General features: G+C 50.9%; 4 protein-coding genes across 4 annotated transcripts; 2 read left to right on the top strand and 2 right to left on the bottom strand.

Moving 5' to 3' along the window:
* Positions 1-661: 661 nt before the first annotated feature.
* Positions 662-2963, bottom strand: COCSUDRAFT_15746 (hypothetical protein; the record flags this gene model as incomplete). The annotated part of the gene is made up of 6 exons (XM_005647791.1): positions 662-821; positions 1086-1201; positions 1406-1499; positions 1756-1961; positions 2356-2527; positions 2887-2963. Coding segments are annotated over 6 exons (825 nt in total), but the record flags the coding sequence as incomplete, so codon positions are not given.
* An 843-nt stretch (positions 2964-3806) lies between these two features.
* Positions 3807-9362, top strand: COCSUDRAFT_66260 (hypothetical protein). Its single transcript, XM_005647790.1, has 9 exons — positions 3807-3998; positions 4609-4711; positions 4935-5170; positions 5547-5639; positions 6157-6377; positions 7033-7156; positions 7589-7715; positions 8178-8365; positions 8632-9362. The coding sequence occupies exons 2-9, from the start codon at positions 4615-4617 to the stop codon at positions 8947-8949; spliced, it is 1404 nt and encodes a 467-aa protein (XP_005647847.1). The 5' UTR covers positions 3807-3998; positions 4609-4614; the 3' UTR covers positions 8950-9362.
* A 130-nt stretch (positions 9363-9492) lies between these two features.
* COCSUDRAFT_33300 (hypothetical protein) lies at positions 9493-10209 on the top strand. Its single transcript, XM_005647789.1, has one exon. The coding sequence runs from the start codon at positions 9543-9545 to the stop codon at positions 9780-9782; it is 240 nt and encodes a 79-aa protein (XP_005647846.1). The 5' UTR covers positions 9493-9542; the 3' UTR covers positions 9783-10209.
* Positions 10210-10500: 291 nt separating this feature from the next.
* On the bottom strand, positions 10501-15622 carry COCSUDRAFT_29235 (ABC family transporter (Fe-S assembly/SufBCD system); the record flags this gene model as incomplete). The annotated part of the gene is made up of 10 exons (XM_005647788.1): positions 10501-11208; positions 11587-11682; positions 12293-12511; positions 12946-13113; positions 13619-13705; positions 14188-14328; positions 14525-14764; positions 15066-15129; positions 15293-15369; positions 15500-15622. The coding sequence occupies 10 exons, from the start codon at positions 15620-15622 to the stop codon at positions 10990-10992; spliced, it is 1434 nt and encodes a 477-aa protein (XP_005647845.1). The 3' UTR covers positions 10501-10989.
* Positions 15623-15776: the final 154 nt, after the last annotated feature.

Below are 15776 nucleotides of genomic sequence, written 5' to 3'. Positions count from 1 at the left end.
CTCGGGATGCTGTCAGTAGATAAGGATGTGTCTGTGTTGAATGCCAAGTGCATTCATGTGATGCACTGATGACTGAATAAAAACTGGCTGGGGCAGTCAAGGACTTATGAGATATAGTAATAATTCATAAGCTATTTTCAAAAGCTAAACTTATAAGCAAACTTGAGCTTTACAGGTAGAAGCACCAATGCATTGCAAGAAAGCAGAATCTACCAGTATTATTAAATTGCATCATTCCCTCTCTGTCAAGGACAAGCTGCAGGACCATCTACGAACATCAGACATCAGCGAAAGCCAAGTAATAGTAAGTCACAAGCCACAGAAGCTTGCAAAAGAATTCTGGTAGTACCTCTGCGCAAGAAGAGGAAAGGTCACTCACGTGTCTATGCTGTCTAGTCTACTCTGCTATCAAAATCACTTCCCGTCATTCCACGTTTCTCCCTGGTCAGTCATGTGCAATTCAGCCAGCTATCATCCTGCTCACTACTCAGCAATCCCCTTTGCTACGAATTTCTCAATTCTTCCCTCTTATAAGTCATTATATCGTAAAAATTTAGACTGGCCCGCCAGAATCAAGTGCATGAAGGGAAGGGCCCACCGCCGCCTCTCCTGCTTTGCTCGACACAAAACTTCAACAAGCCAAAACCCTCAAGTGCTCGTCTCATGTTGCCTTGAGCTTTGCCTGCTGCTCGGCTTCATAGTCCTCTGGGGTTACCAGCGTGCCAAAGAGCTTGTCCATGTACACAAAGTAGTGGCCATAGTTGTGCTTGTAGGTGGTGTGGTGAATTGTGTGATAGCCCGCGCCCATGATGGGATCAGCCCTGCAATTGCATGCATCAGTCTCATGCATCAGTCACATGCAGATACTTTAATCTTCCATCATTATATCAACTCTTAAAAGGATGCAAAAATATATCAACTTATGCACAGCTCTGCTGAGGCTTTTACAAGCTTGCATAGCTTTTGCATGATGACAAGGGCCACAGAATGTTCTTTAGATATTACAGGCTCCCCGGAAATCTTGGGCTTCATGTAATTTCTCGGCAATGCAGCAATGCACGGGAGGCTGGGATTGAGGGTCTAACCTGCCGTGTATACAGTCGTGTATGTTTGTGGTCCAGATACCAGTGGCAAAGAGCAGAAGCTCGTGGGTCAGGAAATGCATGGGAACATAGAGCAGCGTCCAACAGTAGGGAATCGCCTGCAAGGGACAGCAAATCTCCTTGGTCCACATTTGCAGACAATTAAGGGGCAGTCAAGACAAATGACAAAATGAGATAACTTCAGTCATTTTCAGCTGCCACATCTCCATTCAGGCCCCACTCACAGGAACTATTGACAGGAACAAAAAGCAGAAAAGAAGCAAAAAAATGGTTCAGTGGAAGGCAAAGAGTAATGATCAAACCTGCAAGATGCCATCAAAGGGATTGAAGGCCAGTCCAGCAAAGGGCGACAGCGTGTGCTCCTTGTTGTATTTGTGGTGGGTGTGATGGAACCAGCTGCATGCACAGAATAACCCATCAAGCCAGCTCTTTCAAGATACAAGATCACCCTTCCCTGAATGCACAGGACCCAATATGCATTAAGCCCTTACCGCCGGGCATCCTCATCGTCTATCTAGCACAGGCAAATATTGACAAGCCTGTGACATGTTCGGCAAGAAGATGCTGAGCGGTAAGGGCTCAAGAGAACCTCTATGCTGTGAGCACCAAATCAGGAAGAAGTGCTGCTCCAGAGATTGTGAGAAGGTCTGACCTGTAGCCCAGCTTGACATCATGCAGGCTGCGGTGCATCCAGTACACAAAGAACTCCACTGAGGTCATGTAGAGGGCGAAATAAACGAGGTACCACATCAGCCCCACGTCATCAATGCGTGAATACACCCTCGTCCACCCCCTCTCCACCACTGCCTCTGTCAACGCTGGCAGCATTGCGTATAGCGGCATCGACCCCATTGCAACCTGCAGCCAATGGAAATAAGAAGGCTGAACCCTTGGTGCACCTTCGGCAGGGGACGCTGAATGTGGATACTTCAAATTAGGATCCTCTGCCTTCGGAATATCAGAGCACTAAATCCTTGCAGCAGCTTCTGCAGGGGGCAATAGGTGTATCTAAATTCAGCTTCTGATAGGAAAGGGGTAATCTGAGGTGTGAAGGTAAAGTAATATAGAATGCATCAGAGTTTCCAATAATCCGCTGCATGCAGAGCTGTGCTCTCACAGACATTACAGACGTTCCTGATGGCAGGTTCTTCTGGCATCTGGGGCAGTCTGATGGTTGTGAGGACAGCCACAAATGACAGTGTGTTTGTGTGAATTGAGCAGTATTGGCTGATATGATGGCAAGAGTGCGCACCCTGATCTGCTCGAAGACATCAGTGACCCCCGGCATCCTGCCTGGCCCAAAGAAGACATTGCCAAAGCACCAGTAGATGTAGTACACCCACATGGACCCCACAGCAAAATACATGGCCATGCACGCCAGATAGTTGCGCAGCCAAGAATGCACTATCCGGGGCATCTTTGCCCTGCGCACATGACAAGAATCTCTCATGTGGTCAGGCATCTGGCCATTGATGCAGGTATTCCATTCTCAATTTATTTCACGCCGTTCCTGCAAAAGGCAAGGTTTGTCTGCAGTAAGCTGCAGGTGAAGGCTGCCACAAATGGTACTCCTTGATGAACTCGCCAGATCCAAGCAAGACCCAACCGTGGGCATGGCGCTCAGTTGTTATACCGGCCCCCGCCAGCCAGTAATTGTGAAGTAAGCCTTGTTGATATGCCCAGAGCAGTGCAAAGGACCTCCAGGGCAAGGAATCGCTGCAAGAGGTGGCTTAATATTGCCAGGCAGCGCGTCTTAGGAGGTGATACAGCGTTGGCCGCTCACCTAATCGAAGTTGGCATCCAGAAAAGGATGAGGTCATTCTTCCAGTCATTCTCCTCCCTAAGCTCAGCCAGAGTCTGCTCCTTGCTCTTCGCCCTGACATTCCCCCTCCCACCCCGCGATGAGGCTGAGAATAAGCTCCCACTATCCAACAGAATCCTGCAAATCGCAAAAATGTTTGTTTCATCAGCAGGCGCTCGGCACAGACAGTTCTGTGCTTCTTTCTGTCTGACAACATGGAGTGACACCGAGGAGACACACCCATTTGTGGCGTTCGCTACATCTACCCCGATGTCCGTTTTTCCAAGAGATAGCGTCACCTGCAGAGCCAGGAAGAATGTCAAGTGCTGACCACAGAAATGTTTAGGTCCACATGCCCTCCACTTTTGCAGACAGGGCAGGACTTGAAGAAATGCATAATAGATAAAACAGTTAGTACAAGATCCAAAGTCGGATTCTTGGACATAGGTTTTCTATTTGACTCGCAACTATGTACACCTCTGGCGTTGATTCATAGCTGAAACTGATGAAATTGGTGCAGAGGAGGGGAACGTGCCTCTTCTGGACTGATCACCTCGAAGCTAGTAATATCCTCACGAAATAGAGCAGCGCACAATCCCACTCCCACCAGTGCGCAAAACGCTGCTCTACAGAGCACGTTGGACATTGTGACCACGTCACCTACCCGGTTTTCACATAAAGTCCTGCATAGCTCCCTCAAACATCAATGCTGCATTGGTCTCTAATGTGTTGTGGTGAAAGGACCTGCATGCAGCTGCATGTATCTGTGGATCTTTTCTTTCTGCGACGGAAGGCAAGGAACGCCTCCGGAGACCAAAGTATTACATAACAGTTAGCCAATTTCTGGCTCCCACTGTCATGGCTCTCACACAGCGCGTGCAAGACCTTGATTCGCTCATCCCAGCAATGCTATGCAGCACTTGATGCTTTAGAGGGTTTCTGGCCAAATTTTCTGCAACAGCAGCTCTGACGGACGTCACGATGCTGTCTTGGAGTGTCATCGTACTAACCTAGTCATTTCATTGGACGCCTGACGTTCCAGCGCACGGTCCCTGACAGCGATGCATCCTCGATCTTCAGGATAAAGCCACTAGGTGAGGCTGTTACCCAAAGTTACAGCGTCAGCGTGCGTTGGAGCAGAGGGGTTTGACTAGGAATGGTCACCACGGTTCACAGAATCTTCATCTTGGTACATCGTGCTTCCAAATTTGGTCTGGACTTAAGTTCATGGGTGCTTCCTTGTTGCCGATCGCTTCACACTGCCTTTAGATGTGCATTTAGACGGTTTAACAAGTCCACGACACCTATCGATATTGCACTGGCACCTCGTAACAAGCCACCTACATGCATTGGACGCTTAGGGTATTGGAGTTTTGCAACATAATGGCTCAATCGCATAGCTCAAAACAATCCTTTCGTACTTTTTGTCAGGGTGCCGAAAATATACAGTAATTTCAAAATCTCGAGTACTCCTCGGTTGCCTTTGTCGATCATCGCACTTATTTTGTCATATTTGGAACAAAACTCCTTCAAACTTAATTTACTCGCTGTCCAATGATGTTCTTTGGGTTTTTAGCACGACGTCTGATGTCCCGTTGTGGACAAGATCACAACTGGCTGTTTGCAAGAATACACACCAAGCAGTCATAAATCTGACTAGAACAACACAGATTATTGACGTTGTATTGCTAATCTTCATTGCAGGAAACTATGGAAGAACCCATTAATGCATGCGCAGAAGCTTGGCCTGAGGGCCAGGGAAGTCTGCAGAAACCAACCATGGTAGAGCCTTTCAACACCCCAAAAGGTGCTGTCCTCCTCCACACATGCAGAATTCTATGGCTCACTTCTTTTCTGGATCACGTCGCAAATGGATAATCAATTGCAAAGGCACCATTTGGTGCAAGAATTCTTTGCCCTCCTACTTGCGCATTCTTCAGACAGCTTTGCTGGCATGCATACATTGCATGCTTCAGGTCTCCATACCAAAGTATATCCTTCTTGAGATTGGGGTCTGTCTGCTGCTGCAGAAGCTTCCGCAGCTCCAGTGTCACCCACAAAGCTGAGGTCGCTTGTGCGCACTGCGTCTCATGCAGCCATCAACGTGTCAGCAGCCGCTATCGGCACTCCAGTCAGCCTGATGCTGTCAGCGGCCTCGCTGACATCAGCGCCGGCCGAGCTTGTCCGCGCAGCCAGCAGCTATGTGGGCGAGCCCAAGGCTCTGCTTGGGGCAGTGCTTGGCTGGGCCTCCTGGGCGCCAACTCCTGTGAGTATCTTCTACTGCCAAGAATTGAATGAGGATTCACTTTTGTGCATGCGCTGAGCTGGCAGCTTGATGAGGTGGACCTGGCATGCATGATGCAGCAGTGCATGGTCCATATCTTGCATTGTCATGGATGAAAGAAGATGAAGCAAATTAGTCAGCAGCTTGCTGTGTCTGTACCCACCAAGCAGGCATGAATTGGCAATGGCTCCGCAGCCGGGACTTTGCTATTGGCCTTCCATTAGATCTTGATTTTTGCGCAGATCAGACCTATGTTTCAAAGGACTCTAGCAATACTCTGGCCATGCAGCACTGCCTGCTGCTTTTCTTGATGTCCAAGAAATTGTTTCTTTGCTAATGGTCTCACTATACCCTGCAGGTGCGCGAAGTGAGGAAGAAGAAGAATCTGAAGGGCGAGTCCATCCGGCTGGAGGTCAAGCTGCTCAGTGGCGCTGACCTGGTCATGGAGCTGGTGCGCAGCACACCATTCTTTCTACTTCCTGCGCAACTCAGGCATCTTCTTGTCAAATCTATGGTCCATAGGCTAAAATGGCTCGTGGATCTGATTGCTTTCAGAGAAGATGTTGGATTTTTGCAGTTACTGACAGCTCTATGTACTGATCTGCTTGGTACCAAGGTGTTAGATGTAGCGTACTTCACTGCAAGAGAATTCATATTCAGTTGGTACATGCCTCCGGCTTACAGCTTTAATGCAATCCCAAAGAGCAGTCTTGGCAGCCTGTGGCCTGCAATTAAAAAGCAGCGAAACCTGAAGCATTTTATGCCTGCGGATCATTATGAAGGCATGCATGCATGGATGAGTGCATGCCAGTATGAACTCATCCATGCAAGTGTCAGCCGCCACAGCAATCTTACCCTATTGTCAAATGCATCACCTCTCATGTCGTGTGTCTACTTCGTAACACAAGCATCAAGGCCAGTTGCTTTCCCAAAAAGTGCTGACGGCATGTGCCGGCACATGCGCGCAGCCCGCGGAGGCAACGCTGGCGGAGGCCCGGGAGCAGGTGGCGCGCTCTCTGGGGTTGCCGCTGCGGCGCCAGTTCTTTGTGGTGGCCGAGGATCGCGCGCGCAGCGCGGGCCTGTCCAGCCTGGCGGGATCAGTCACGCGCCACCTGGCGGCACCGCGCGACCTGCGCGGCACGCTCATCTCCTGGGTCAACTTCATCTTCCTGCCTGAGGCCGTCAACCGGTGCGTTATAATATTTTACAAATGTAGACCATTTGTCTTCCTGCCTGAGGCCGTCCAGTGGTGCACTGTGAAATTTCACCACTGTAGATTTTAGAGTCAGAGGGATTGGCGGATGTGACTGGGTGCACATAAATGCTCAGCTTGACCGGTGCAAGAGCATTGGAGATGCATGCGGGCACAGCATCGCTTCAGTACACTTGTCTGTAAGACAGATGTGTGACTTCATCGCTGCATATGTCATCATAGCGGACAGGTGCACTTGAGTGGTGCAGCATAGCCTTCTCAGTGGATCCAAGCAACATTGACCACTTCAGGCATTCAAAACAGAATGCGTAATGTTCCTTCAGAGTACACTTGTCGATGGGGAATTCTGTGGATTGAGCATGCGCTGCTGTCTCCTTGAAAAATCGTGGTGCTGGCTTCCTATCAACGATGCGCTCTTTCATCTATGCACGCTAATCTGCATAAAGAATCACAGGCTCTTATGCATGGACGAAAAAGTGCTGCTATAAGGGTTTTGCCAGGATTAGCTGTTCTTCTGAGGACAAAGCACGGCATGTTCTGTCCAACGTTTGGCGTCTGACAAGCCAGACTGCATGAGGGCCTTCGGCCTGAAACTGCTCTGTGGCTTTTTAATATTACCCTGCATGTGCAGGGAGTTGTATGGGCGGGGCCTGATTGGCAGCCTGAAGGCGACCACATGGTGGCAGCACCTGCAGGAGAAACAGAACAAGGCTGCCCAACAGAGCGCCCCCCTCAAGGACGGCGTCCGTGTGCAGGCGAGCCCTCGACTTTCCTTTTCCTTTGCGAACTCATGGTTTGCATGCGCTCTCACCACAATAGCGCTCAGCACAGTCTAGGCCAAGGCAGCCGCCAAGCTTACTGCTGGGCCATAGGTGTGATATTCCAATATGCATCTGGGAGCTTCGCTTCTGGCGCCACATCATCGGTGCCAGAGGACAGTGGTTGAGTTTCTCAGAGTGCATACCATATCATCAAGAGGGATCGGCAGGAAATTGAGTTTCTCTGAGCCATCAAGAAGGATCAGCAGAGATGGACTTGAGCAAAGAATGCAAGCGCATGCCTCTGAGCGTATCGAGCCTTGTTGTCAGGACCAAATAGACGTGTTTACAAGCCAAATACAACGAAAGAACTCAAGAGGAGTTTATATGCAAGTGCATGCATGCGAGCTTGGGGGAATTTGTATGCAGGTGGAGACGCTGGCTGGGCAGGTGATGGCAGTGGAGGTGGATGCAGGCGCCAGCCTGGCAGCCATGCGCGCGGGAATCTACCAGGAAGTCGGCATCGCCGCCAAGCAGCAGCGCCTAATCATCCTGGGTGAGGCCCCATTCCTTTCATTTGGTTTCACCCCAAAGTTGCCTGCTTGCCATGCTTGAACCTCCTTAAGGACCACCAATGCACTGTAGATTCAAAGTGTGATGTTGGTCGCAAGGCTGCCAAGCATACTATGTTGGCTTGGCTGGCATGCTATAGAAACAATTGATTATCCCTTCTGCCAAATGCACTCATTTGGCCAAGGCGCATCCAATGGATGCTGTCACCAATTCTGCAAGATTGCTACCCTCACAAGGCAGCAAGGGCCGATGCATTGCCCCTGCAAATTCTGCAGCAACACCAGAGGAGGTCTGGGGGGTGCGTTTTCATCATCTACTCATCTCACAGGCCAGTTTTTGGGCCATGGGGGATCAGCTTCCATAATGAACGTCAGAACGCTCAATCCTGCACGTCTCAAGATTAATCCCTCTTTTCTATCAACTTGGCTTCCCGCTGCTGCTGCAGAGCGGACGGGCCCGGGCGCGCTGACTCACCTGACAAACACGATGCTGCTGAACTCGCTGGCGGGGGCGCGATCCATAATGAGCGCCGCTTCATGGGCCTCCTGCACGCTCATGAGCGCCCTGAAAGAGGACACTCGCTTCCCCATCCAAGTCCGCACCAACTGCGGCGCCTCTGTCGCCCTTGCCGTGGTACCCTCCCTCCCTCGCCCCTGACTGAAAACCGATTGGAATCAGCATAGCCAACACCATCAGATATCTGGCAATCTTTGTTAATGTTGATCAAGGAGTCAGCCCTGCAAACGGCTGTGTCTTGGTCCTGCTCTTGCCTAATTTTGTTGTATAGTGGGTTTGACTCCCGGCTTATACCCAAAGCAAGGTAGGCCTTGCACGGCGCTAATTGCTGAGCAGATGGCATGAAACTGACTTATAGTGACATGGTGTGTCTTTTGTAACAGACGGGTGACACCACAATGGATCAGCTGCGCGAAATGGTGGAGGCGCGCACCGGCGGCCGCAAAGGGGATCCCCTGGGGACCCCCCGCTCGGCCACCTTTGCCGGCAGCGGTGGCGGCGAGGCCCCCCGCTCGCACCCCCTGGACACCTGCCAGGGAGTTCCGCCAAAGACAGAGCCGGAGCGCGCCGTGATTTCGGTGTCGGCGGCAGCTGCCGAGAAGCTGCGGCCGACTATCACTCTGGCGGAGATCGGTCTTCCCGAGGCGATGCCTCCGCGGCGGCCGATCACGCAGCACATTGTGCGCATCGTGCACATTTAGGATTTATAATCAGGGGGATTAGGTTAGGGTCAGGTCTGTGGCACTTGCGCTGGTATTACTTCACATTGTGAAGCTGGGACTTGGGTTTAGTATTTGGAGACAGGGGTCCAGGATAATTTTTCCCCAGCTGCTGTTGTCTCAGAGAACTTTTCACATTCAATTTCAAGATAAAAAAGGTCACTCTGTCATGCTTTGGTGGTGGGGTTTGCTGTATTCATGGGTTGGGAAGGCGAGTGCAACCGTGCATGGGTGCTCGCCCTGAATGGACTAGATTGCTAAAGGTGGAGTTTAGGTCACATGTGTTTACTTCTGTCGATTTCTGCGTGGTGTGCACATGCCAAGACAAAGAAACACACGCACACATGGCATGGTGTCCCCTCTAGGGGTGGTGACTAAGGGGTTATCTGAGTGCCATGCAGGTCTTCTGCCCGTGTGTACATGTGCATGCATTCCCAATAATTGTCCTGTGTGCGTTAGAATGCCTGCTGCCTAAGTTTCCACTAAGGCACTGCTCGCTGCATTTGGTTGCTTTGGACTTTAGGCTAGGACTTTGTTCAAGTTAGCTAGTGTTTTGCAGCATCCCTGCCAGATGCATGTACCATCAGTTATGCCATCTTTTGCATATAATCTCTGGATGTTTTGTTGCATTAGCGCCGTTTGGGCAGCAGGCAGCACCATTCTCTTGTCCACAAATCTATTGTGGACTCAAGTTTGTGTCAAGTGCACTTCAGGAGTGCAGTTTTAGGGCCCCAAACCAGTTCTTGGGTACGACACTCTCCATGAACTCTAATTGTGTGTGCTCTTGTGTGGTTCTAAGTTTTGTGGTTTTTTAAATAAACTGTATTTCTGTGATTGGATACTGATGATCTCAACCTTGTTTGCTATTGAGTTCAAGTAGAATATGTGTGTGCCTTCTCTACGGGCTGATGCATACTCAAGAGATCAGGATCCAGATGTGTGGAGGTTTTCTGCAGCGTGTGTATTGTGCTATCAACAGCAACTAGTGCACTGCCGTCTTCATCAGCGTGGTCTAGCTGTGTTGCACTTGATGCTATTGATCTGTTTAGCAGACTTAGAATATCTATATTGCGTCCAGAGATCATCTCTATGATTGTGCATGCCTGGTAAGAATGTGCAGTGATTACGCCGCCTTGTGTATTTTTAAGAGAATTATGCGTGCATGCAAACAATGATTGGGTTTTGACGCGCTGAATAAGATGCTAAGAGTGCAAGCAGGAGGTGTAATGCAAATGACTGTGCAACTTGCCATATGCATCTCTGGTGTGTTGCCGATCTTTGCAAAGGAGTTGCAGAGGCTTGGGACACAACTGAATCAGAGAAAATGGTGTGCTGACACTAATTGCGACTTGATTTATCTCACCGCATGTGAATAACCCACAGATGATTGGGATCCAATATGACTCTTCACTCTGTGCAAGGCTGTCACAGAGCATGCCATGCGTGTGTGCACTCATTTATTAAATAACCAGCACTTGATCAAATTGTGGGCACCTTGCAGGTCGAGAACAAGCTTGCAAGTTGCCTTCAGGGGATGTCCGTTCTCTAAATTAATTACAGGTTGCGCAATTTGCGCCTTAAATAATGCATGATATGCATGCTGGTGCAACACAATCGAAACAGCTTGTCCATCGACATCCACCATGCAGACGATGGACACCGCTTGCACGCAATCCCTGCTCGGGGAACCCTGTTTAGTGTTTCTGCTGTCAACCGCGTCTTCTTGAATTTCAAGCTCAACTGCGCGCCAGGCATGCAGGTATGTTCATACGCTCAACATACTTCTCCTCTGGAGGGCAATTGCCCCAGCACATTGTCATCATGCACTTGATTTGGACGCACCCAGCCCAACAGAGGCTGATTAATCAGAGGCTGAATATTCCTCAGCCAAGCCCAACCATAGGAATTCGCACTGAGTGCTGATAAACCCCTTATCTGCCTTTGGGCAAGCTCTCTGAAGAATGCTTGCAAACTTGCAATCTCTCGTGGTTCAAAGACAACAGAGACAGATAGATCCCTTGCTTAGCCAACGGAGCCCTCCAGCTTGAGGCTCATGAGGGCGTTGACTTCCTGCGCAAATTCATCCGGCAGTTTGTTGAAGACGTCCGCGCAGAAGCCCGAGATGATGGTTCCAACTGCCTGCTCGGGGTCGATCCCCCGCTGCTGGAAGTAGAAGAGCTGGTCCTCCCCGATCTTGCTCGTGCTCGCCTCGTGCTCCACACGCGCGCTCTCGTTGCGCACCTGCGCGCAGCATGCATGCACGCTTAGTCGCCGACGACTCGCGTGTGACATGCCAGAGGATCTGTGCATGGGGGGTTTGTGCAACACCAGCACGTCAAGAAGTCCCAATTTAGTCCCGGGATTAGCTCCAAAGGTTAGGACGCAACAATCCTACAGGCAAGACACCGCCCACTTGCAGAGGAGGCTCACTCTAGTGGTTAAGAGCAGGCAAACATCAGGCACGACTGTGATCGGTCTCGTGTGACCCGGCTGTGAGGCCCCAAAGACTTCTGACTTAGGACCAAAATAATCCGCGGGCAACAATCACTGCTGCCCATTACAGATAAGGGTGAATTGTAGGGTGAAAGTAAAGGAGGGTGGATGCAGAGGGGTGCGCACCTGGATGTAGGGGTAGGTATTGGCGCCGGCGGTGTCGCCGATGAGCATGGAGTCGCACTGCGAAAAGTTGCGCGCGCCCACAGCCGTCGGCTGCACCTGTGCCAACACAGCACAGAAACAGTGTCAGCAATTTACGGGCACAGCGTCAGCAAATCACGGGCAAGCATGACCTTAAGCGTGCTCGACATCCGCCTGCAGCGACCGCTCTGCAGTGAAGGGCTGCATGCATTGGTAGAACATGCTGCACGGCATGCATGTACCCCGAGCACCCGTATTCTAGAGATGAGCCGGGATGGATATGCATGCAGTACACCCCTTCTTCTCGATGGCTGGACATCAACACAGCCATGCACATGCACGACTTGATGACTCCTGCAGGCATCTGCAGCCCGATGCACCGGCAGTGCGCAACACGCGACAAGCCCGTCATTGGAAGCCTTTAATAAGCTTCCTTTCATTTCATGCATGGTCAAAACACAGCTGGGAACTACTTCCAATGAAGCACCATCTGTGCACCTGCAAGAGGCTACAGTGGCAATTGCGGGAGTCACCAGCCCAACAGGCGGCCACGCACTCGTGCGACCAGCCGAATGGGGTGCTTAGATAGGATATACATTTCAGCCAGGGGCATCTGCATCTAGCTCGATGTTTCAAGACCCTTGCTCCTATCACAACGTAGATACCTAATGATTAAACACAGGCGCACCTGCACGAGGCCGCGGTAGCAGTTGCGCGACTGGCCGGCGGAGATGCCCTTGCTAATGATGCGGCTGCGCGTGTTACGGCCAACGTGGATCATCTTGCTACCCGTGTCCGCCTGCTGGTGGTTGTTTGTCAGCGCAACAGAGTAAAACTCGCCAACGCTGTTGTCCCCCTTGAGCACCACGCTCGGATACTTCCATGTGATCGCGCTCCCAGTCTCCACCTGCGGGGCAGAGTGTATCCACGGATTACTAAGTTGCCATGTCAGGGCAAGAAAACAGGTGCATTCAAGCGAAGTGACTCCACAGTCGCTCATTATCCATTCTGGGGAAGCCAGGCTATGCTCTTGCATGACTCCAAGAGTATTCTTGCTGCAAGCCAACAAGTCCAGCATGCCCCGGCGGGAATTTCTATACATACAGCAATTATAATGCGGGGAATGATGGATATGGGTCCCTGTAAGTGCCAGCAAACAATAGCTTGCTGGAGTTTTGATGGGAGTCACATAAATCACTGCCCACAATAGGAAAACGTATGGCCAGTGGCAACAGTGACCGAGGCAACAGAGCAGGCATGTCTTCATTCCATACCCGCCATCTACTGATCAACCCGCTATGTCCATGTGTACTCCATAGAGCCCTTGCTGGTGCAAAATACCTGCGTCCAGGAGATCTTGGAATTGGCGCCATGGCAGAGGCCGCGCTTGGTGACGAAATTGTAGATGCCCCCGACGCCCTCCTCGTTGCCGCTGTACCAGTTCTGCACCGTGCTGTACTTTATCTCCGCGTTGGCGCCAGCCGACAGCTCCACCACCGCCGCGTGCAGCTGCGCATCAACACCCACAGACACTCACAATTCGAAGCATGAAACACACTCAACATGACGCCTTTTGCCAGTGTATGACAAAAGCGGCTGTCTTGAAGGGTGTAGCGCAAGCGCAGCCTGCTTGCTGAGCTGGGTTTTTCAACTTCAAAAGGGACTGTCTGAGGTACCTCGTGGCCAGGAAGACAATACCGACAAGTCTATCATACTGGCTAGTATCGTGATCGGAGCGAGGAATGAAAGACTTGTCTGGACCGTCTTCACTGGCATGAGGCAATACATCAAGGCTCCAGAACCCGCAGCTACAGAATTGGGTGGTTCCCAATGCGGCACCAAGCAAGTGCATCATTGATTGGAAAACAGAGCTGAGCATCATGATCAAACATGCCGCAAGGAGTCCACAATCTCACCCGCAAGCCCCAGTGCTGCCCATTGACATCCTTCCCCGCGAGTGGGATTTAGTGCATGCAGCAGGTCTTAGGGAGAAGGAAAAGTACAGCTGGCACACCTGGTTTGAATCGTAGGAGGGGGCAGTGCAGCCTTCCAGGTAGGACACCTCCGAGTCGTCCTCCGCAATGATCAGCGTCCGCTCAAACTGCAGCCAGCAATAGCAAATCTCAACACCATGAAATTGTAATGCATGCCCTCCCAATTGAAATAGGCAGCTGTCGCAGTCCAACAGCTGTTTTGTAATGGCCATTCTCAGGAGATACTAGCTGCATGTCTGGGAGTAGCCCAACCAATAGGTTGGGCAAGGTACACAAGGCACTGCGAGCCCCATGTAGGGAGAAGAGGCTCCGTCATAACCGTATCAAAATCTTTGCACAGCGCATCGAGCAAATGAGCAGGGGAGTCAATGTCTGATGTCACTCTGTTCAACCAAGAGGGAATGCATGACATACAAGGCACTGAGAGGCATTGTGAGTGCCATGCAGAGGGAGGTTGCTCCCTCCATGGGAGGTTGCTCCCTCCAAATAAGTATTCTACATTCTTTCTCCTTGCAGAATCGGCTACGCCCTACACCTTGAAACATACAATCCGAAACCCTGTATCCAGAGCTGAGGTGGATGTGCTGACCTGGCCGGTCTCCTTGGCATTGATGCGGAAGTAGGTGGACAGCTCCATGGCCGACTTGACGCCCTTGGGGATGTACACAAAGCTGCCATCCGAAAATACCGCCGAGTTCAGCGCCGCGTAGTAATTGTCGCCCACCGGCACCTGCGCGCACATGTGCAGCACATGTTCATGTGTGTCTTCTCTTCACCACATAGCAGGGCCCATGAGTATGCCACGCAATGTGCAGGGGCAGCCTTCTACCTGCGCATGCCAATGGCCCTGTAAACAAAAGGGTGACACGAAATGGCCAGATGCACATGGGAGGATGTGGTGCAGGGCAGTGAGAGGAAATGCGCACCACGCTGCCCAGGTGCTTGCGAATGAGGTCCGGGTACTCTCTTATGGCTTCAGAGATGGAGCAGAAGATGATGCCCTGCTGCGCCAACTCTGCCTTGAAGGTAGTGGCAATGCTCTCAGAATCGAAGACATAGTCATAAGCCACGTCTTTCACGCCTGCCAGGCGCTTCTGCTCGTTGATGGGAATCCCCAATTTGCTGAAGGTTTCCAGCAGCTTGGGGTCCACCTCATCCAGGCTTTTCTACAGCACACAGGAAGGTAGAGTCTATCATGCTCCATCCTGATGATTGCAGTTTTCGTGGGTCCCCGGCGCATCGGATCTGGCCTAGTAGGAGACGCATGGAATGAGGTGATCGTGATGATCACTTTTTCTTAGGAGACTGCTATTGCCCACAAGCAAAAATTACTTGTCAGCCTATGTCCTGCATGGGTGAGCATTGTGCAGAACGAAGAGAGGGAGCTTGGAGCAATGAGGCTTGCAGTGTTTCATATATCTTGGGCTTCAGCCAAAAAAGTGAGTGCTCATTGCAAGGGTGGCACACCTTTTCTGACTTCTGCTTCGGGGCTGAGTAGTAGCTCAGGTCCTGGAAATTAATCTGCGGATACCTGCGCAAGTTGCCAAGGCTTGATGCTTAGAGCACTGAAAGGCAAAATCTTCCAAGGACAGAGTTGAACACAATGTCTTCTATTTTCTCATGCACCCCTCGCCTGCAGAGCTGTCAAAGTTCCAGAAAAGCGCTCCAAGCTTGCAGAGGTGGAGAGTGCACACCTGTTGTCTGACCATGCAGGCTCTGCCATTGTGAGCCACTTTCTGTAAGCCTTCAGTCTGAAGTCCAGCATCCACTCCTACAAGACAGCAGAATAAAGTTTCATGACCCCATTTTGGATGAAGTGCACCCTAACTTATGCGACATTCCAGAAAAATTCAGAGGAACACTATCGGTGCATAAACGAGCAAGAGGCTGACAGGCCTCACCGGCTCTCTTTTCTTGGCTGAGATGGCACGGACAACGGTCTCGTCCAGGCCCTTAGCGAATGTCTCAGATTCGATCAGAGTGGTGAAGCCTGGCGTGTACTCCCTGCACGGTCCAGAAAGCATCTAAGAATGAACTAGGGCCTGCTAGTCCGAAATGATGGCACACGGATCCTCGCTCATCTTTTGTAGGTAATCCTGCATGACTGCCTCTACCAAAACACACCTGAAACAAATTCTGCTGAAGCAGGCTAGAGATGGGAAACTAACACAAAAAGCA

The sequence above is a fragment of the Coccomyxa subellipsoidea genome (genome assembly GCF_000258705.1).
Source record: "Coccomyxa subellipsoidea C-169, whole genome shotgun sequence".
Lineage (NCBI taxonomy): Eukaryota > Viridiplantae > Chlorophyta > Trebouxiophyceae > Coccomyxaceae > Coccomyxa > Coccomyxa subellipsoidea.
The sequence above is the reverse complement of the archived record's forward strand: the minus strand, read 5'-3'. Positions and strand labels throughout refer to the sequence as shown.

Bases quoted from the DNA above. Each gene is read 5' to 3' on its own strand.
- COCSUDRAFT_33300 (XM_005647789.1), top strand. From the start codon at position 9,543: ATGTACCATCAGTTATGCCATCTTTTGCATATAATCTCTGGATGTTTT.
- COCSUDRAFT_66260 (XM_005647790.1), top strand. From the start codon at position 4,615: ATGGAAGAACCCATTAATGCATGCGCAGAAGCTTGGCCTGAGGGCCAG. The intron at 5,640-6,156 runs GTGCGCAGCACA...ACATGCGCGCAG, and splicing joins CTGACCTGGTCATGGAGCTG to CCCGCGGAGGCAACGCTGGC. The intron at 7,716-8,177 runs GTGAGGCCCCAT...CTGCTGCTGCAG, and splicing joins GCAGCGCCTAATCATCCTGG to AGCGGACGGGCCCGGGCGCG.